The sequence below is a fragment of the Neophocaena asiaeorientalis genome, unplaced genomic scaffold, assembly GCF_003031525.2.
Source record: "Neophocaena asiaeorientalis asiaeorientalis breed wild unplaced genomic scaffold, Neophocaena_asiaeorientalis_V1.1 scaffold171, whole genome shotgun sequence".
Lineage (NCBI taxonomy): Eukaryota > Metazoa > Chordata > Mammalia > Artiodactyla > Phocoenidae > Neophocaena > Neophocaena asiaeorientalis.
Window position 1 is genome coordinate 3,628,016 of NW_020174013.1, and position 21,542 is coordinate 3,649,557.

General features: G+C 43.0%; 1 protein-coding gene across 4 annotated transcripts in view; it reads left to right on the forward strand.

Moving 5' to 3' along the window:
• TMEM178A (transmembrane protein 178A) overlaps positions 1 to 21,542 on the forward strand; it is a 236,314-nt gene that overhangs the window by 205,116 nt on the left and 9,656 nt on the right. For all 4 annotated transcript variants that reach the window (XM_024753439.1, XM_024753442.1, XM_024753440.1 and 1 more), the window contains one exon: positions 18,960 to 19,073. In XM_024753439.1, the coding sequence (XP_024609207.1) occupies positions 19,060 to 19,073 (14 nt within the window). In that variant the 5' untranslated portion in view covers positions 18,960 to 19,059. The remainder of the gene's footprint in view (positions 1 to 18,959; positions 19,074 to 21,542) is intronic.

Here is a 21,542-nt window from a genome sequence, read left to right on the forward strand (position 1 = left end):
AGATTATGAACTAGGGAACTGAAATTACTCTGTAGAAGCCATATGACGAGGAGTGTGATATTCATGGAATTCATGAGAAAAAGCACTTTAAATTTACACAGCAGATTCCTTCCTCATAACCCAGAGTGGTTTTTACAAAGAGAAAAAGGAGACACGTTCTCTGACTAAGCATACGTGATTGAGGAGAATAACATTGGGACTGCTGTTAATTACTGCTTGTATACGGAGGGGAAGGTGGCCCCGTGGAGGGGGCAGTGGGGGAGATGAGCAACCTTGGGAACTGGGAGCTGTGGCCCTGGTCCTGGCTTTTCCGCCACCCGTGGGACCTTGGCAAGTCATTTAAACCTCTCTAGATCTCAGCTTCTCATTTTTAAAGTTGAACTTCATGATTTCAAAGAGTTTTCCAGATTATTACCTTTTATGATTATTTAGAGCATCAGAAGGAAAGGGTGAGTTTTCCAGAGAGCCAAAACCTACCTTTCCGTGCCTCAAAAACTTGTTTTTATCTGACTGGATGGATATATTATTCAATGCATTATGCACTGCTTTCTGAAACAGAGAGCACTAAATTTAACTTTTGCTGAATGACTCAAGGTTGTAGCTATGAACTATGATGTAATAGCCAGGTCCCCTTGGGGAACATAGAGGTGTGTAGAACTGTGTGCCTCAGAACCAAATGACGCAGCACACTGTTCTTTACACAAAAATGATTGTGAGGTTCTGATTTTTTTTGTGTGTGTGTGCTTGCTGCTTTTCTAAATATCACTTCTTTCTGTTTCCGTTGTCTGTCTCGAGCTGTCCCTTTTTGTATTCCACTTTGCTGCTTCTAGTGGGCTAGGAACAGGGGGTCATAGATGAAGCAAGCTGGAATTAGGTCTGAAGTTAGGGCAAATGGTCACCAGGTGAGGTTTCGGGAGGCAGCCCTGAGGGTGGAGATTTGGTGACTTCCTCAGGTCACTGCCTGAGGCCTTTGGGGTGTTCTGTGTCGCAGTAAGCGGCCCTTGGATAAGTACAGTATCGAGGTGTCTGGCTCTTCCTGTTTATGGAATGATGTAATGTTTGTGACCATCCTTCCTAGAGGAGAAAATAAGAATGAGAGCTGGGCAGGAATGACATAGCCCAAGGGACTACAAGAGGGCTCAGAAATAGAAGCGTGTCAGCAGGAGGGCAGGTGTGCGGATCCGTGACAGTGTCCAGGTGACGGACAGGCAGGGCCAAGCCTCATTTGTAGGGCGTCCCACAAGGTCATCCTGTTCACAGCCTTGGCTTGCAGCCATTCTCCACCATGACAGCCCATTACTGCCTTCTTTAGATGAAGCAGATACAGGGGGATTGGCAGTGGCAATGTTGAATTAGGACCCATGGATGCTGAACTTCTGGTTAATTGTTATTCTTTTGATCCTCGGGACCACTTGCGGGTTGCTTAAGAAAATGTAAATTGGTTATTCATTTCTGTGTATTTACATGTACATGCCGCTTTATTAGCTTGCAAAATACAGTGTCATCCATTTCAGCATAAACGTGGACACTGACTAATTTGCACTTCTTTAATCTGCAAACTTGGCAATTTGGGGCAGCCTCCTACCTCCTCCATCCTCCCTCCCCATGATCTCCCCTCTCCCACCCAGCAAAGCCAAGAATGTTATTTTAGGCTGTAGGAGCCATATTTTAAAAATACCACTGGGCTTCTCTAAGCTTTTCTGAAGTTTATAAATGAATGAATGAATGAATGAATGAATGAATGTCACATGGGCCAGTCTCCTGTGGGGCTCTCTTTGCTGTGTTTTCTGGGAACTCATGGGAGAAAAGCAGTCAGGCCTGGTGCTATCCTGGGGCTACAGCTCCCCTGCCCAAGAGGGGGATAGGAGCTCATCCTGGGCAGGAGGAAGCCAGGAGGGTCCAATATATGTAGCTGTGGCTTCATCCAGGATTGTGTTTATGTAACTCCTGGGGGTGTGGGGAAAAGCCAGAAGATGATCGGTAATTAGAGAAACAGGACGGTGCCACCCATTTTGGTATGGGAGTTAAGTGAGCCACCGTTGTGTCCCACTTATGCTAGAATTTTCCTCTCTTTTAACACCATCGGGAAGGATGAGGATGGGTACAGGAAGCAACATCTGCTTTCTTCCCTTCTAAGGCTGGCCCCTCCTGACTTCTAGAAAAATACTGCCATAATCGCTCTCAGGATTCTGGAATTACAGTCCTTGTAGCAGTGCAGCCTGAGGCCTTATTTATCCACGGCTTCGACTTCTTCTTTATTGATTTGGGCTGATAATCATGCAGTCTGTTGGGCTGGTTCTAATTATTTTGGCTATCTTAATTATTGGATTGTGCATGACCTGTTCTGTTAAAATAATTTCTCAGCAAAAAAGAATTGAACCAGGTCAAGAGTACATGCATCTACCTAGTTCCTATCTGCTTCTGCCTCTAGCCCTTTGTGTCATATTAAATGAATCATTTTGCTTCCGTGTTTTTCATTTTTCTCTCTGTGAACACAGAGAGAATGATGTTTATCTTGTGACTTAAGATTTAGGGTCACTAAGTGTCACACACTCTTGAAATGTAAATTGTTGCTATCGGTTTGATAGGACCATTCATGCTGCCTCCATGTAGTTTACATCTTTCTTTCTAATTATGAACTTTCATAAACACACGCTCATTATAGAAACTGCAGAAAACTGCAAAGAAGAAAACAAAAATCAACTGTAGCCCTCCAACTTAGTTATATAATCCTGTTCAAAGTTTGATTTCTTTTCATCCAGTCTTTATGCAAATATATATACAAAGACATGTTTCTATAATGTGATATATACTGCTTTGTATCCAGCATTGAGCCACAAGAATTTTCCAATTTTAATCATTTTTAATATCTGCAAAGTATTTTAATATGTGGGTGCATCGCCTTCTAGCTAACTAATCACTAATCTCCCCTACTCGAGCCTCTCCTCATATCCTTTTTTGTCTACCTGACGGAATCATCTCCCAGAAATAAAACTTGATCCTTTCACTTCCCTGCTTAAATCCTTCTGCAGCTCCTGATTACTTGCTGGATGAGGTCTCGCTGTGTGGGGGAAGGAGCTTTTCTTGCCTGGTCTCAGCCAACCTCTCCTCTTAGCTCTTTACTTCTCATCACGCTCTATCTCACACAGCACCGAACAGCCTCCTGTCTGTCAGTTCCTCTCAACACTCCTTACCTCTCTGCACCTTCCCTTTTGCTCTTCTGCCATCTGGGATGCCCACTCCTGCCTCTGATGCCACCACCCCTGTGACCTGGCTGTCTCTGGCTCCTTTCTAAGGTTCCCTGCAGGAGGCCTTCTCTGCCTTTCCCTCATCGGGAACCTGTTTCTCTGGACAGCTCTGTAATGACCTGCTTGGATCTCCATCACTCAAATGACTCTGGGCCCCCTCCAGTGCATTCTCCATGCTAGGGCAAGAGGGAAATGTTTTCTGGCCGGTTTGTTTTAAAAAATCAATTCTGATCATTGATTCTGGTCATTTACAATCTGGGGTGGCTTCCACTGAGGCTCACAATAGAGGCCAAGTCTCGATCCACGTTCAGGCTCTCCGCGATCTAGCCCCCGTCTTCTTCTCCAGCGCCATCTTCCCTGATATCTCCTCAGCCCAGTCTCGCAGGCCTTCCTCTTCAAAGCCCTCATACGCGCCCTTCCTTCTGTTCCACAAGGATAATTCTCATGATCCTTGGGACCTCAGCCTTCTTGGACGGCCTCCACCTTTCCCTCAGCACTCAGCCACCCTCTTCTGTGCTCTCAGAGCACTGTGTGCTTCTCCCTTATGTCAGAGTTGTGATTTGGCATCTGTCTGTGCTATTATTTCAATAATGCCACTGTCCTTCACTAGACTTTAAGCTCTCTGAGGGTGAGACTTGTGTTCGTTTTCATTTATAGGTAGGATTGGCTTGGGGGAAAATCGCAAGGTCCAGTAGCTGACGTTAGAAAAGCTACCAACAAATCAAGCTAGATGAGACCAGGTCCGTCCCAAGTCACCAAGTGGGGCAATGCCAGACGCATGGATTAGAGGTGATCTCCTATAGTTCTTGGAATAGCCTATGAAATCAACATTATCAGCCTCATTTTAACTCAGACTCAGAGATTTTCATGAAGGTAGCAGTGGGGAGGACCATAATTTAATGTTAAGTCAACCTCGAGGAGAGGGGGCTGTGTGGAATGAAGAACATGCTGGTCCAGGCTGTCCACTGGGAGGTGACGGACCTCCTGGTGTGCGGTGGTGGAGCCCCAGGTGTTCGTTTGTGTGTCTCAGGATGCATTTGGGCAGCTGGCTGGCTCGTTGTATGGCCTTAAACCAGCCAGGCAGAGAGAAGCGGTGCGGCCAGAAGCAGGGAGCCCTGCAGGGGCTGATTTTATCTCTGCACATTGGTGCTCCTGGGAATTCGCGGTGTTCTCTGAGTCCTTTTGCATGTGCCCGATAGAAGTGGGGGCAGCTGTTGGCCAGGTTCCCAGGGTCCTCGGGGGGCACAGTGCTAAATCCCGAGGAAGAAATCCCCAGGTGCTCAGACCTGAGCAAACTCAGGTACTTCTGAGCCCTGCAGGGCAACGGAGGTGGGCTTTACTGCTTCTAGTCCCGGGCTTTTAAAGTTACCCCCCAGAGGAGGCTGGGGGCTGTGGATGCCCTGGAACACCGGTGATCCAGCCTCAGGCTTTGAAAACCAGACAAAGACAGAACAGAAGTCTCTGTAAAAGAGAATAATCCATAAAGGATGCTGCCAGAGAGTTTTAAAACATTTCTTCCGTATTTCCTTAAATTAGGTTTTTCTTTTAATTACCTAGTTATCCTTCAGAAACTTGGAACAGCCCGCTCCTTATCAGCATATTCCTTGTCAATTACGCACAGGCTCAGGCTTACCTTGCTGAGGGGGATGTTAAGTATGAGGCAGCTGGAAGTTCTTCCCCTTGGGCTGAGGGGAGTGATAGGAATGCTAATGGGCTGTAGCTCTGGGCTGAGCTGGCAGCGGAAGGAGAGGCCTCCCTGAGCACAGGGCTGGGGGACCGTGTGGGGAGCAGAGGAGAGGCTCATGGCCTGGGTGCTGACCCAACTGGATGAATGGGGGCTGGGGGTTAACCTGTAATTTTTGTGATTCTGATCAACTCTGCCTGCTTCCTGGGTTCTTAGCACCGTATCCTCAAATAGCTGATTGAAGTGATGCTTAGCAAAACTGCCTATTGGCACTTTTTTTTTTTTTCCTGCCCAGTTGTCTATGCCATTCATGATGCTTGATGTAAAATTAGGGTCGGAAACATTTCGTGGGCATGTTTGGATGAGATGTGGGCTGAAATGTGGTGTGTGTGTGTGTGTGTGTGTGTGTGTGTGTGTGTGTGTGTGTGTGCGTTATAAGGTGCGATGAGCACTGAGGTAAATAAGCTACAGCTCTGGACTCTATGCAAGTTATCTTGTCCTGTCCATCCGCAGACAAGGACTTGTGACGACTAGATGTGATAAGCACAGGTGGAAAACAGAAAGAGAACTAAAGCTCTCCTTCACGCTGTCACTGGAACTGGACCAGAGGTACCTTTGTGTTTCAGGCTCAAGCACCCGACGGTTATCTTGGCTGCCTGAACTATGTGGGTAGGTGGGTAGTTCTGGTAGGAGAAAGGATGGGGACTTCAGTTTGGAGTGTGCATCTGTGGGGTGGGCCCTCTCCGCCTTCCCTCCAACAGAGATTCCCTTCGGAGGTGGGTTCCACTTGGCCAAGGAGGAGGTTCACCCCTCCAATCCTCGCTTTAGGTATTGAATCCCAACACCGCTCCCCCAGTTTGGGACCTATGTGGGTCTGGGGCTCTGGGGTGGAATCTCTGCCCCAAATGGCCCTCCTTCCCGTCGCAAGATTCCCACACCTTACTCTGTCTTCCCAGCCACTCCTGTGCCCCTTTTGTTTTTCCTCTGCCCTGCTCGGCGAGCAGGGAAAGAAGTCTTTGCCTGCAGCGCTTCAGACAGTGGTTTCCTCCAGTCTTTGTTTGTGCTTCCTTGTGGGTAGAGGGCAGTGTGAGAGCAAAGGGGATGGAAATACACAAATTAATATGACGAGAAAAGCGATGCCACGCGTCAGTCCATGCCCGCCTGCTCTGTCCTTGTTCACTCAAGAGGACTAATTAGGCATGATCAGATGTAGTCATAGTGACTCTCATCTGACAAAGTCTGTTAAGATATCTAAGAACTGGTTTTGGAAGCAGATGCAAATTCAGTGCCAGCTCTGTCACTCGTTAGTTGTGGGATTTCAGGCAGATTATTTAACCTCTCTGAGCCTCTGTTTCCTCCTCTGTAAAATAGAACCTATCTCATGGGGGATAGAACCTGGCACATAGCAGGTCCTCAGTAAATTATCATCATCACCCTTTAGCTATGTGCCTTAGTTAGTGCCTTATTTGTAAGAGGCACAGGATATCTGCCTTATGTAACTAACAAGGATGCGGAAGAAGGCACTTTCCATCCAGCATCACAGGCCATACAATAAATAAGACCATGATTATCATTTTCCTATAACTACACTAAAGCAATTCTGGGGGTCTCAAAAATGTGCTTATCTGCAGATTTATGTCCTGATTTAGAGATGCCTGGAGCTGTTGCGGGAGCCGGAACACATGGGAAATAGTGTAAAAGCTTCTAGAAACAACGGTCCTGTCCTGACTGTCATCTTCCTGCTGCTGCTACAAATGGCTTTGAGATTTGGCTGCTTCTGCTGTAAGGTTCTTGCCCTGGACGGTGGTGAGTGCCATCCTCAGCTCTTGTTGGAGCGAATCCTTGATAATTCATCCAATCTGGAGATTTTATTGCTCCTTTGCTTCTTGTCTCTGGCACCCACCGGGCCACCTAGCTACGAGAGGGTGGACTGAAGTATCGCTAGTAAAAAAGGGAGTGAAGTTCGAACTTGTCAGGTTTGCTTAATCATTGCTTAGCCTTGATCATTACTTAGAAAAAGTTGAAAATATCGTTTAAAAACAGTTTGTATTGTTCTTGGAAATTGATTTCAATCATCTGTCAAAGCCCAGGAGTACAATTCTATCAGTGATCCAGCAATAGAATAGGCTTTCCCTTTAGATCCTGAAGCCTGGCTTTAAAGGGGCTCCTAGTTTCCATTTATCTGGATGTGTATCTGTGACACCTCCCAGCATAAATCCAGCAGCTCATCTGGTGAAGAGGATACAAGAACATTGTTCACGGCAGCAAATATGTTTAAATTTTTTCACAGTCTGAGCAAAGCTATTGCCCTTGTCTATATTTTCATAAATGAGCTCTACCAGACGTTGCTTTCCTCATCTCCAGGTACAGTAGCAATTAGTCAATTCAGCTCTATCCAGGACTTATCTTCATGAAGGAAACAAACTTTTGAAAGTGTAGCTCAATTTGAAGGATTCTATCAAGGCACCTGGAAGGGGCCAAGAGTGCATTGTTTTTGTTTTGTTTTGTTTTTTTTGCGGTACATGGGCCTCTCACTGTTGTGGCCTCTCCTGTTGCGGAGCACAGGCTCCGGACACGCAGGCTCAGCGGCCATGGCTCATGGGCCCAGCCGCTCTGCGGCATGTGGGATCCTCCCGGACAGGGGCACGAACCCACGTCCCCTGCATCGGCAGGCGGACTCTCAACCACTGCGCCACCAGGGAAGCCCGAGTGCATTGTTTTTAAGGATCATTTGCCCTGGGACACTGCCAACACACTCTAAAGTGGGCAGCCTTTCTCCAGGACGCTGCTCTTTTCTGAGTACTTGGGAAATTGCTAAAGGTATCAGTATTTATAGGTCATCGTGTGGCAGGTGGGAGATAGCTTTCTCCCTCTCTCTCTCTCTCCCTCCTTCCCCCTCTCCCCATGTCAGAGTTGTTGTTTAGTTGCACTTCGTTACTTTTCAGTTTTTGTGGAACCATATTCTAGATTCAGAAAGTAGGTCCTCTGTCTAAAAGGCACTTGCTGAATAAATGTTTGTTGGACAGATGAGTAAGTGAAAGAAAGAATAAATGGTGAAGTGATTGTTGTTGGCAAAAGGCAGTGACTGACACTTGGCCACTAAATTTTTTTCGCCAGTGCTGAAGATGAGGACAAAATTACTGCTGTCCTTCAGGTCAGGACTCATGCTTCACTGGTCCTGCTTATGAAGGGGGATGGGAGGGGAAGGGGTGGATAGACACTGTCCTTTATTAAGCATCAGCTATGGACTTGGCAGTGTTAGGACACTCTATGTATGTTATCTCGTTTGATCCTCATGACAGTTCTGTGAGGTTTTATTACCTCTATGTTACAGATGAGGAAATGGAGGCTCAGAGTGGTCCAGTGTATTGTTCTAAATCACACAGCTGGTTCCAAAGCCAACATTCTCGTTTGCACTCGTGCATGCTGCTTCTTATAAGCACATGTTAAATGCACAAAAAGCCCCATATTCCCAAGTTTCTCCCAATATTTAGAGTGTAAATGTTTAACCTTCCGATTAAAAAATATATATATTCATTCATATTCACACGGATTGAAAAAGTCATGGGGACGGGAGAGGGAAGACAGCTTAGGTTTGCTTCCCACACTGACTATTTGGATGTCTCCCCGAATCCAGGAGATTTTAACTTCAAGTGTGTATTAACAACAGCTTGAGACCCAGGTGCTATTAAGACAGCTTTTGTCCAGACTTTATCGATCTCTCTGAGGTCAGCATGTTGTGACCAGAGCAAGAGTAACTAGAAGTGACTGTTGGCCTGTCCCTGTAACACGGTATCCCCTGTGGGAGGGAAGATACCACAGTGTGTGAGACTCCTGCATCCACTGAGTCGATGGCTGTATTTGGTTTCACATGAGATGGGGCTCAGGGCACAAGGCATGGGATGGGGTGTCGGTTATTAATGTGTCTGCCTTCTCTCCAATGGCATGATCATGTCCCCCTTTCCCACACTGGCAACTCTGAGATGGCAAAAAAGAGGCCAGGGCCTGTCTCCACATTTCGATTCTCTGGTCTCCTGCTAGAGAGAGAAGGTGCAGGGGAGGATAAGAGAATGGGGAGGGAGAGAGAGGCAGACAGTACCCAGCTGGGCTGAAATCCCCCATTAAGCCACATAGAATCACATCCTCTCTTCAGCCTCTAATTGTAAATCCCCAACCCACCAGATACATCATTGACTGTATGCCATGATGGTTCTGAGAAACTGAGAATCCCTGGCTTGAAAGTTTTAAATATTGTATTAGTTTTTATTGTAGACACAGCAACATAACTAAATTAAAGGACATTTAAATTTTAATTCAGCAAACCAGTCATCATCCACCACCGTGACCCAGTGAGAATTTCCACCTTTGTACAGGATCAGGCCTGTTTGAACAGTTATTTCTGGTTTTCTCCACTGTTACTTTTTTTTTTTTTGTGGTACGCGGGCCTCTCACTGTTGTGGCCTCTCCCGTTGCGGAGCACAGGCTCCGGACGCGCAGGCTCAGCGGCCATGGCTCACGGGCCCAGCCGCTCCACGGCATGTGGGATCTTCCCGGACTGGGGCACGAACCCGTGTCCCCTGAATTGGAAGGCGGACTCTCAACCACTGCGCCACCAGGGAAGCCCTCCACTGTTACTTTTTTTTAAAAAAACTTGCTGTGATGATGTTCACTCTTTCTGCAATAGGTTGAATCCCTCAGCCTTGGCATTGAACCTTCCCTCTTTGGCCCCTAGAGATCATGTGTTTACAGTTCAAGGAACTCACTTCAGTCTTGCCTTTAAGGAATAGTCCAGTTGTCTGGGTTTGTCCAGGTAAATAAAGTAGCAGCAGCAGAAGTAGTAACAGTAATAGTAGTAGTAGTAATAATAATAATAATGGAAGCTTACAGTAATATATAAGCATTATATTATATAAGTATGGTATATTGAATCCTCCTATGAGATAGATGGGCTATTACTGTCTATATACTACAACTGAGGAAACTGATGCCCAGAGAGGTTAAAGAACTAGCCAGAGGCACACAGCTAGTGAGCGGTGAAACCAGAATGCAAATCCATGCTGTCTTGCTCCAAAGAGAGTATAGAGGGAACACAAATACAATTTTATGCTTCTAAGAAGTTGATTCTCCATGAGTAATAAGAAGTAATTATAGCAGAACATGCTAGTATGTTGTGGAGAAAGAATCTAAGCAAAGAATAACATTCACACCTTTCAGACACTTGCGGTATCACCCCCTCTTGCTCTTAGTTGCTTTTGCTTTAATTGGAGTCTTATTCACCTTCATCTGGAAATCTCCTCTCTCCAGTACAGAAGCCACCAGCCACATGAGACGACTGAGAGCTTGAAATGAAAGACTTGGTGTGAAAAAAAGCGTGTCAAATACCTCATTAATAATTTTCAAAATCTTGATTGCATGTTAAAATATATTAAAATTAATATCACCTGTTTATTTTTGTAGTGTGACTATAAGAAAATTTAAAATTGTATATGTGACTTGCATTCTATTTCTACTGGACGTTAACACTCTAGATTTACCGATTTTATATCTTTCTCCTTTCAATTCTGAAGACTTCGTGATGGGTTTGCCCTTCAGGACTGGTTTTGGTCATCTGGGGCTTAAAAGTCAGCTTTAAGCTACCAAGCTTACTGTACTTAGTTTATTTATCTAAGCGAGGGCTGTTCATACTTATTCAAGGAGGTGATGAGGAAAACCTTTTCTTTTGTCTGTTTAGCACCTGATTCCCTCAGAAATTAAATCTCATGGACAAGAACATGGTAGTCACCCTGCCCTGTGTGCCCCACAGTTGATCTTTCCTTTTAAACTGGGATGTGCACAGGCAGAGCTGGTAGGAAAAGCGTTCTTCATTTTTCTGCCCATGGGCTAGTTATGGAATTCCAAGTTGCCTTTGAAATGTTTTAGGAAACAATGCAGACTGTTCACCGACACTTTCATCTGCTAGAGGACCTAAAGCATCAATTATACTGTAGTTGTCAGCAACCTCTTAAACGTCATGGATCCAGAGAGAAGTCACAGCCTCGACTATTGAGGAACTTGGGACATTCAGGGGGAGGCAGACTTGCTGACCTATTAGGAAATAACGAAGACTGAGTAACTAGAGCCAGATTGTGTGGCTCAGCCTCTAAAATCAAAATAAAGCCAGAGAACTGGGGGGGGGGGGGAGTTATATGGGCTGCATGCGTGGGGAAGACCTTTTGAATGAAGGCTGTAGGCCTGGAGGGCTTAGTAGGTTGTAGATCGTTCTAAGGTGAAGGCTGTAGGTATAGGAAGAAATGGGCATGACGCTGCCAGGGGACACGTCTGGGAGGGATGCGGGGAGTCCCTGGGGACCAGTCACATGTAAGTGTAAGTGAGCTGGGGGGCAGGGATAGATGACAGGGGCCCGTAGCCTGGGCTTGATTCGGGGGAAGCTGATGGTATGTTCTCCATGGGGCAAAACAGAGCTGGATGATGAAAACCCCAGGCTTATTGCTCTCAGGGACCACCAGAAATTTTCTCATCTCCTGTTTGCCTAAGTGTGGAAGTTGGTACATTGGCACAGCGTTAAAGCTATTCAGTATACAGTTATGGAGCACCTACCTTTTGCCAGGCACCTTATTTTTCAATAAACACATAATTCTAAAATAAATACAACGTTACATGATGGCAAGTAAAGCTGTGTCCCACTTCTAGTTATCAATTTAAAGAAACATATCAAGCTCATGATACTGTGAAAGGCAGGTGGATATAACAGAAATCTTAAAGGTTTTCATGTTCTGCATTACGGATGGGCAACTGAGGCTCCAGAGGCCCCAGGTCCTCACACAGCAGGTTTATCTAAGAGTGGCGTGCAGGGTGGGATGGAAAATGGGGAGAGAGTGGCAAAGAAGCCAGTTAGCCAACTGTTTAGGAGTGAAGTGAAGACTCTTTAGGAGTCTTGAGAAGTGGTGAGAATGGAGAGGAAACATGAGAGCCACTGGTTAGACCGTTGTTCAGGCAGCTGTTTCACGTGTCTGTTTATCTCTCTGTGTACTTGGTCAATCTGCGATGCTCATTTAGGGCTCAGACTCCTAGTGCGTCTGATTGTTCTGTTGGTGAGCGTGGGCAGATGCCGAGAGGTAACTCATAATCCAGCGCTGACATTTATTGAGCCTTAGAGTGGGCCACATCCTGTGCGATGTCTCTTTCTTTCCTCACAATAACTCCATAACGTATCTGCCGTTATTCCCCCTCTTTTACAGATGAGGGAACCAAGGCTCAGAGAGGTAAGGTAATTTACCAAAAGTCACACAGCTGGGAGTCAGATCCGAGCCTGGCTGACCTCAAAGCCTTTAGCCACTGCATATACTGCCTCATCACTGATTGACTCTAATGACTTTTAACAGCATCTTCTGCTGTTTCTCACTTTTCTCCCTCATTTAACCTAGAGTGTGAGTTTCTGTAAGTTAGCTTAGAATTTGATTCCTTTCTCTAAGCATCAGAAACAACAGAAATTCACCAGCCCCTAAGCCCCATTTTTAACCCCTGTGCAGCATATTTTATATATCTTATTCTATGGTTTATATCATCATTAAAGTGGCTCTACTTGGCCCTTTAAAAAGCTAATTAATCACTAAATATAGACCACAAGTTGTTCTTTTCAACCCCCTGCCTGTCTCTTTCCCCCCATTGTGAGATGCCATCTGGTGCTATGAGCTCATGCTTTTTGTGTTCCTTTTGAAAGAGCCAGATTCATTGCTCTCTAAACCCGGAAAGCCAGTTCATTTCAAAGTTCGCATGCATGGCTTTGAAAAAATTTGCATCTAATGCCTCCTTGTGGATTTTCACAGTATCACTCTTCAACATATCGCCTGGCATTTCTGTCTCTACCACTGTCTATGTATATATATATATACTTTTTACCAAAAGGACTTAATTTGTTTTTGGCAAATTAAGCAACTAGAGGTCTTTTCTGGTGTGATTTTTGTCGAGTTTCATTTTGTCAGTTTTACATGTGTGCTGTAGGAAGCCAAAACTTAATAGCATACTTTACTCTTCGAATCTATTTCACTTTCTGCTTTAACAGTGGAACAAGTGTTTAAGAAAAAGGAAATAAAAGAGCTAATCGCAGGCCTCTGACACTACTGCTGATCTGTCCTTTACTCCATCTTTCTCTTCCAATTCTGCCTGAAGTCTCTAATCATCTTCCAAGGGAGTAGAGCACCAGGGCTGTAGAGCATTTTCTTGCAAACTCAAGAGAGAAGCTCTGGGTTCCCTACCACACTCCCAGTCTTTGGGACCTTTGGGTTACTGCTTGTTACTCTCCAGTCCAGACCTTGTCACTCTTCCCACTTCCTTTTTCTTCTCATTTCAAGTTCTTGGCAGTCTAAATTTAACTTGGGAGCCTACTGGGGAAGGAAAGGTAATTTGGTGATGTGTGCACTGCTTACCTCATTCCTGGCACACGTGTGGCGCTCTCCTGGGGGAGCAGGAGAGCGCTGGGCTGGCCGGCTGCCCGCCTCCTTTCTGCTACTCTCTCTGTCCACTGGGATCACGCCTGTTCCCAGCAAGGGGCAGAGGAGGAGATGGGCTCTGAGAGTATTAGCAATGATGTCAAGGGACCACATATTTCCCTGGCACAGGAGTTGGTGGAAGGCCAGCCCCGCTGAGTCCGAGAGGAGAATTTCTCCCCAATCCAAACCCTGTCTCTAGCATTAAGTAGCTTCCGTGAGATGCAGGAAGGATGAAGCCACTAAGTCAGCCACGAGCCAATCCAGTCTCCAAATAATGTGTGTTGAAAGGTATGGATAATATACAAACAGAAGGCTCAGTTAGGTATCCGCTTTGTTTCCAAAAGAGCATATGTTTGTACTAAACTGAAAAAATTTGTTTTTCACTTCAAACTGACAGTTCATTTACTAACTGCGGTTCTCGAACTTATGGTTACCAGGGGGGAAGGGTGGGGGGAGAGGGATAGATTGGGAGTTTGGGATTGACATGTACACCCTGCTATGTTTAAAATAAAATGCCTTTCCATGAAAAAAAAAAAGCTGCAGTTCTCACTACCCACAGAATTAAGATGCATTTCTAAAAGCGTAAGGATTTCTAACTTTCCTGAGTGAGCATTATACAAAGTTTGGGTAACACCATATATGTTAAAAGCTTGGTTATTGCTTTGCACTGTGGCCTTGGGCTAGTTACTTAACCTCTCTGAGCTTCAGATTTTTCTACCTGCTTAATGGAGCTAATAATACCTATTTCATATTTAGCTCATAGGGGATTTTGGTGAGTATCAAATGGATTTTGTCAATGCTTTTTTTTTTTTTGGCATCTATGAGGTGATTTCTGTGCTTTATTCTATCGATAAGGTATATTACATTAATTCATCTTCATATGTTGAACCAACCTTACATTCCTGGCATAAATCCCATTTGGTCGTGATGTACAATCCTTTTTATATGTTGCTGAATTCACTTTGCTAGTACCTTGTTGAGGACTTCTGAATACATATTCATAAGAAGTATTTTTTAATATTCTTTTCTTGTGATACCTTTGTTTTTTGTATCAGGGCAATACTGGCCTCATACAATGATTTGGGAATTGTTCCCTCCTCTTCTGTTTTTGTTTTTTTTTTTTTGAAGAGTTTATGAAACATTGTTAATTTGTCTTTAAACATTTGGTAAAATTCACCAGTGAAGCTCTCTGGTCCTGGACTTTTCTTTGTGGGAATTTTGTTACTAAGTTAATTATTAACTCATTCTCTTTACTTGATATAGATCTGTTTAAATGTTCTATTTCTTCTTGAGTCAGTCTTGGTAATTTGTGTCTTTCTAGGAAGTTATCATTTAATCTGTATTATATAATTTGTTGGCATATAATTTTTTCACAGTATTCTCTTATACCACTTTTTATTTCTCTAAGACGGTTAGTAATGTCTTCTGTTTCATTCTTGATTTTAGTAACTTGAGTCTTCTCTCTTTATCTTAAATGGTCTAGATAAAGATTTGTCAATTTTATTAATGTTTTCAAAGAACCAAGTTTTGTTTTTTTTTAATTTTCCTTATTTTTCTAGTCCCTACTTCATTTATTTCCACTCTAATTATGTAATCTCTCTCCTTCTGCTTTGGGTTTAGTTTGTTCTTCTCTTTTTAATTTCTTCAGGTGGAAAGTTAGGCTATTGATTTGAGACTTTCTCTTTTAATGTAGGCATTTGCAGGTATAAATTTCCCGGTAAGCACTGCTTTAGCTGCATCCTATAAATTTTCATATATTGTGATTTTGTTTTCATTAATCTCAAAGTGTTTTTAAATTTCCCTTGTGATTTGTTTTGGATGCATTGGTTGTTTAGAAGTGTGTTACTTAATTTCCACAAATTTCTGAATTTCCAAATTTTCCTTCTGTTATTGATTTCTAATTTCATTGTATTGTGGTCAGAGAACATACTTCGTATGACTTTCTTTTAAATTTATTGAGATTTGTTTTATTGCCTAAAATATGGGGTATGCTGGGAAGTGTTCTATTTGCACTTGAAAATTATGTATATTCTGCTGTTTGGTGAAGTGGTCTATAGATGTGTGTTTTGTCTAGTTGGTTTATAGTGTTGTTCAAATCTTCTGTTTCCTTGTTGACCTTCTATCTAGTTGTTCCACCATTATTGAAAGTGGAATACTGAAGTGTCCAACTATTATTATTGAATTGTCTATTTCTTCCTTTAATTCTGTCAGTTTTTTCAAGTATTTTGGGGCTTTGTTGGTAAGCGGATAAAATATGTTTATAGTTGTTACATCTTCTTAGTGGATTGACCTTTTTATCACTATAAAACGTCTTTCTTTGTCTCTAATAACACTTTTGGTCTTAAAGTCTATTTTGCCTGATGTTAGTATAGCTATTCCATCTCTCTTTTGGTGACTGTTTTCATGATATATCATTTTCCATCCTTTTGCTTCCAACCTACTTGTGTCTTTGAATCTAAAGTGTGTCTCTAGTGGACATCACATAGTTGGATCATGTTGTTTTGTCTAGAATGCCAATCTCTGCTTTTGGTTGGAGTGTTTGGTCTATTTATATTTTAGTCCATTTATGTTTACCTGTGTTGTAACATTACAAATGTTCATTGTTTCTTCATGTGGATTCAGTTACTGTCCTTTCATTCAGCCTGAAGGACTCCCTTTAGTATTTCTTGTAGGGTAGGTCTGCTAGTGACACATTCTCTCAGTTTTTGTTTAACTGGAAATGTCTTCATTTTCCCTTCATTTCCGAAGGATAGCTTTGCTGAATATAGAATTCTTGGTTGATAATCTTTCTTTCAGTGCTTTGAATATGTCATTCCACTCCCTTTGACCTCCATGTTTTCTGATGAGAAATCAGTTTCTAATCTTCTGAGGAGCTCTTATACATGATACATTACTTTTTTTCTTGCTGTTTTCAAGATTCTCTATCTTTGGCTTTCAACAGTCTGGGTATGGATCCCTTTGAGTTTATCCTATTTGTACTTCATCAAACTTCTTAGATGTGTAGATTCATGTTTTTCATCAAATTTAGGAAGTTTTTGACAACTGTTTCTTCAAATATTCTTTTTGTCCCCTTTTCCCCTCCTCCTTTTTGGGTCTCCCATTATACTCCTCAGACTGGATAATCTCAATTGATCTGTCTTCAAATTTGCTGATTCTTTTTTCGGCCTGCTCAAAATTTTGTTGAGCCCCTCTAGTAAATTTTTAAATTTCCATTTTTATACTTTTCAACTTCAGAATTTCTATTTGTTTTTTTTCTGTCTCTTTTCATACTTTCCATCACTTTACTGATATTCTCTATTTGGTGAGACATCATTCTCACACTTGTCTTTAGTTCCTTGGACATGGTTTCCTTTAGTTCTTTGAACATATTTAAAACAGTTGATATAAAGTCTTGGGTAGGGACTTCCCTGGTGGTCCGTAGTTGAGACTCCGTGCTTCCACTGCAGGGGGTGCAGGTTCGATCCCTGGTCAGGGAACTAAGATTCCACATGCCGCACGGAAAGTCTTGGTTAGGTAAATCCAATGTCTGGGCTTCTTCAGTGACAGTTTCTATGGACTGACATTTTTCTTCTATGTAGGAGCCTTTTTCTGTGTATGTTTTATACTTTTTAATTGAAACTGGACATTTAAAATAATATAGCAACTCTGGAATTTAGATTCTCCCTCCTCCTCAGGGTTTGTTATTGTTTTTGTGTTGTTGTTTGTTCCTTTAGTGACTCTACTGAACTAACTCTGTAAAGTCTGTATCCTTTGTCATATGTGAGACCTGAAGCCTCTGCTTGGCTAGCTTAGTGGGATGCTAATGATTGGACAGAAGTGTTCTTAACTGCCTGGAACCAATAAGTCCCCCAGCCTTTGCCAATGGGCTCTGTGTGTGTGTTGGGGCATGTGTTCAACTCTACTTTAACCTTCACTTCCTGCTTACACAGAGCCTCAAGGTTAGCCCGAGGATGAGTATCAAGTGGAATGACAGTTTTGAAAAACACAAATGAGAGCTATTATTGCAGTCTGTTATCTTTTATTATTCTCAGACCAGATCATTTGCTCTTTGTAAGCACAGGCATTTTCTGACTTATAAACACGTCACATATGTAAACACCGAACTTATATGCCTTAGACCTCACAACCACTGCCAGGGGCCTATGTTGAAAAAACAAAGAGAAAAATAGAAAGAGCTGTGAGCTTTTAGAGAATCTGTGGTTTCATAAGGAAAAAAAAAAAAAAGCTTCCGAAAAAGCAGAGATAGTCCTGGGTAGTTTCTTAGCTGCCTGCATCCGCATTACTTGGGATGTTTTGTTAAAAGTCAGGTTCCTGGCTCCATCCCATATCTTTTGAGTCAGAATATCTTGGGTTGGGTCCAGGAGTCTACATTTTAAACTAGCTCCCCAGGTGATTCTTACGCATACTGATGATTGAGAGACAAGGGAGGTGATCCTGTAGGTGCCTTCCCATCAGGGACTAAGTGGCTCGTGCTGTTAACTGTGCTCAAATACGAATCCCTCCTTTCAATGCCTGAGTTTTTAAAAATTTCACTTTTTTAATTACATTTACTCAAATTCCACCAATTAGAGATTTATTTGCATCTATGAGAATATTTTTTAACAGCTGCCGGAGTGAAAAGATTAACATTTACTCACAGCTCTTTTAAAATTAATCTAATCAGATTGCATTTATCCAAACAGCTGGTCAAGGTGATTTACAAGGAAAGAAGGAAGTTTTGTTTCATTTTAATTTGACAGGAAGATAGATACTTTCGTGGGATTCAGAAGACTTCAGGGGAAAAATAGGCCTGTGTTAATTTATGCAGTAATAGCATGGATTGAGAGGGGAAGGTAGGAAAAGACACTAGATAAAGCAGTGGATACTTGCCCATTTCAAAATATTGTGCATACAACCAGGAAAGGGAGGAAAAAATTTCTTTCTCCTTTCTACTTTTAATATTACCCGTTGTCTTAGAACCTAGAATTCAGATCAGTAAAATGTGTATTAAGGAATTATATCAGCTGCTGTAGGGCTACTTAGGCTCTCGTGGGCTGTCTAGAGACCTAATCACTATTTAAACCACTACATAGAAGGCTCTTTATTGAAAAATGTCTTCTGGTTTCCAAATAACACACTTCCTGATATACTTTTTGATTCAGCCCATTTGAGAGTTTGAGGTTGGATCAAATTTGGATGCGTGAAATTTATCTGTGTTCAAATTCCAAGCTGATTTCTCCCAATCATCTGTATACTTTTAGGCCATTTCTCCTTGAGGAGTTTTGTGTTTAGTTCATACAAATTCAACATTGAAAAAATAATTAGGGGAGTTTAGATTCTTATCAAATTTAATACATTCAAAAATGAAACATGATTTAAAAAATTATTTCACGTTTTGGGTCTTTACTACTCTGACTTGTCTCTATTAATGAGAGTAATCAGGAGATTCCTATCCCCTGCCCCTTCAACCCAGTTTAGGATGCATTGTCCTGCCTTCAGTTTCCAGAATTCTATTACAAATGCGTGGACTAGTAAATCACATTTCTTATTTCCTTCAAGGTATTGCACAGCGATGTACAGCTATCAAGTACCACTTTTCTCAGCCGATACGCTTACGAAACATTCCTTTCAATTTGACCAAGACAATCCAGCAAGATGAATGGCACCTGCTTCGTGAGTATTTCTGGGAAAGGGTCGGAGAGGGTCAGAGAGGAAATGGTGTCTTTCTGAACAAAAAGCCTTCCCACCAGCCCTTTCAGATATGGACCGAAAGATGCTGTGCTGATCCTACGTGGGCCTCTGGGCCCCATCCGACTTGGTCAGAGACTCAGAGAGTCATTTCACTGTGCCATGGTCACAACTTGTTTGCAGATCAGATGTGTGAGAGTCAGGCGTGGGGCTTTGTGAGACAGTGCCGCGAGCGTGTCTGTCCTTGTGGCATCGGTATACAATCCACCTCCTGAGTGCATTCTTTACCAAGCCATGTGGCACAAGGCCCTGATCTGGTGCTTGTCTTAGTAAACCATGGAGACTATACCTTAGGTGTGTTATTTTAGTTTTCTTTATCCAATATTCATTTTAGTTACTGTGTCTATCTCAGACCTTGGTATTTCTGCTAAAATATCTTCATGAGTGTATGTTGTAATTTTCTCAGAAGGGGTCTGTTATCTCCACATCCCGATGGCAGGAACTACCTTTTTTACCGTCAGGAAAATGTGAAACTAGAAAGGATTGTGCAGTGTGACACCAAAGAGGACTGATACTTACCTGAAAACTGTCGATTCATGTTGCCTAGGGATAGATAATTCAGGAAAGCAAAAAACTAGGCCTAATTCTTTTTAGTGTTTACCCTAATCAGAGGTTGACATTGTCATTTCCAATGCAATCAACGCAAGGACTTCAGTGATCTTGTTTGGTGACCCAAGTCACTACAGGAAGCCAAGTAGAGTTTCATTTTGTAAAGTCAAGTCTCTCTACAGATCAAAGGGCTCTATTTTGAATCTCAAAGATGTAAATGGAAGCTCTTAAGATATTGCCCACAGCAGCGGTGTAATGTTATAAATATTATGGTCTGCAAATTTAGGACTTGGAAAGTCATTGGCTAAAATGTGGTTTATTTCTGAGTAGTATCACTTCCTGAAAATTATCTCTTGCTGGCTGATCTTAATGGTCATTTCTCAGCAGATCTTAGTTAGAGCCTTATCTAAGTCTTCTTACATCTTCATTCTTTATGAGCATGTTTGGAGTTCTTTGCCTTAATCATCTATGCAGAAAGCCACACAGTCACTGGTTTTCGGCAAGAAAAGATCATCACGGGATCCTGAAAAAGAACCTTATCTCTTTAAGAGTTTGTACCCTGTTACTGCCCAGCAAGCCAGTACTGAGCATTCTCCTCTTAATCCTCTCTGAGGTTCTCCTGGAAAGATGCTTTCGGCAGTCTCAGGCATGGCTTTTTCCAAGAAAGTCACACTTGATGATCTGTACCATGTTTACCAGATAAGCTTAGCATATCCCGTACTAAGGCAAATCCCATGTGGATTATATCTGAACCTTGTGCCTTTTAATGGCCATAGAAAATAAAACTCGAACCACAGGGAGTTTAGGAGGTTGTGAGAGAATGGTGACTGAGCTATGATTGCACTGGATGTCTCAAAACGACTTACACCTTAATATTAAACAGCCCCTTTAAATGATCAGTGCCCGTGACCCCTAGCTCTGTGGTGGTCTACACTGCCCCTTCTAGGCTGCAACGCCCTGCTTCAGTTTAGATGCTCTGAGCTAGAAATGAAAAATCCCTTGAAAAGAAAGGGATGGACCACGTGTGACAAGGGCAAGGCTGAAAGCTACCGTGATCCACCCTGTATACATCATCCCGAGTTGCCAGAGGCCACAGGAACACACAGTGAGGTGGTGGCTGCCTGGGCGCCTTCGCAGAGCAGCCCACGCTCACACAGCGGGGTGTGCCTCTGGTCTTGGTTCCATGTGTGTGCAGGAGTGCACGGTCCACCTTGCCTAGACCTGTTCACTGGCTTCAGCGGCAAACTTGTGTTTGGGATCTGTTCCTCCAAGAAGGATCCGAGAAATCTAGCTCACGGTTTTTAAAATTAGCTTCATTCAAAAAAAAAAAAAAAAAGAGGGAGGGAAATAGAAAGAAAAAGCAAAAAAGCAGGAGGGTGGGCAACTGGAGTGGAAGTGTACCCATACATCCAGCCAGTCCATCTCTTGCTTTGGCCTAGAAGGTGGGCCAGGGCCTGGGTTCCTGGCCCAGTGATCACAGTCGTGTTTTTGTGATAGACCAAACTTCTTGTGTGTTCAGTGGGGCTTGGCCCACGGGAACAGCCTTTTCTTAACCTGGGTACTTGGGAGCTTGGGTTGTAGGGCCTGTGTTTAAGGGAAGAGGGCCTTAATGAGTAGATGTCCTATATGTGCATGTTGGGCCCTATTTCAGTTACGGTTGCCTTCACTTTCTCAAATCCTTTTTGAAAATAGGCAGGAGGAAGTATAACTTAAAAATAAAGTGATTGGCATCCTTGGTGCACAGGTCAAACCATATTTCACTATATCTCAATTTTTAGGCTCTTTCCCCAAAGTCAGATTAATTACAGCCACTACAGTGGTGGTGACCTATGATTCTGTTGCTCT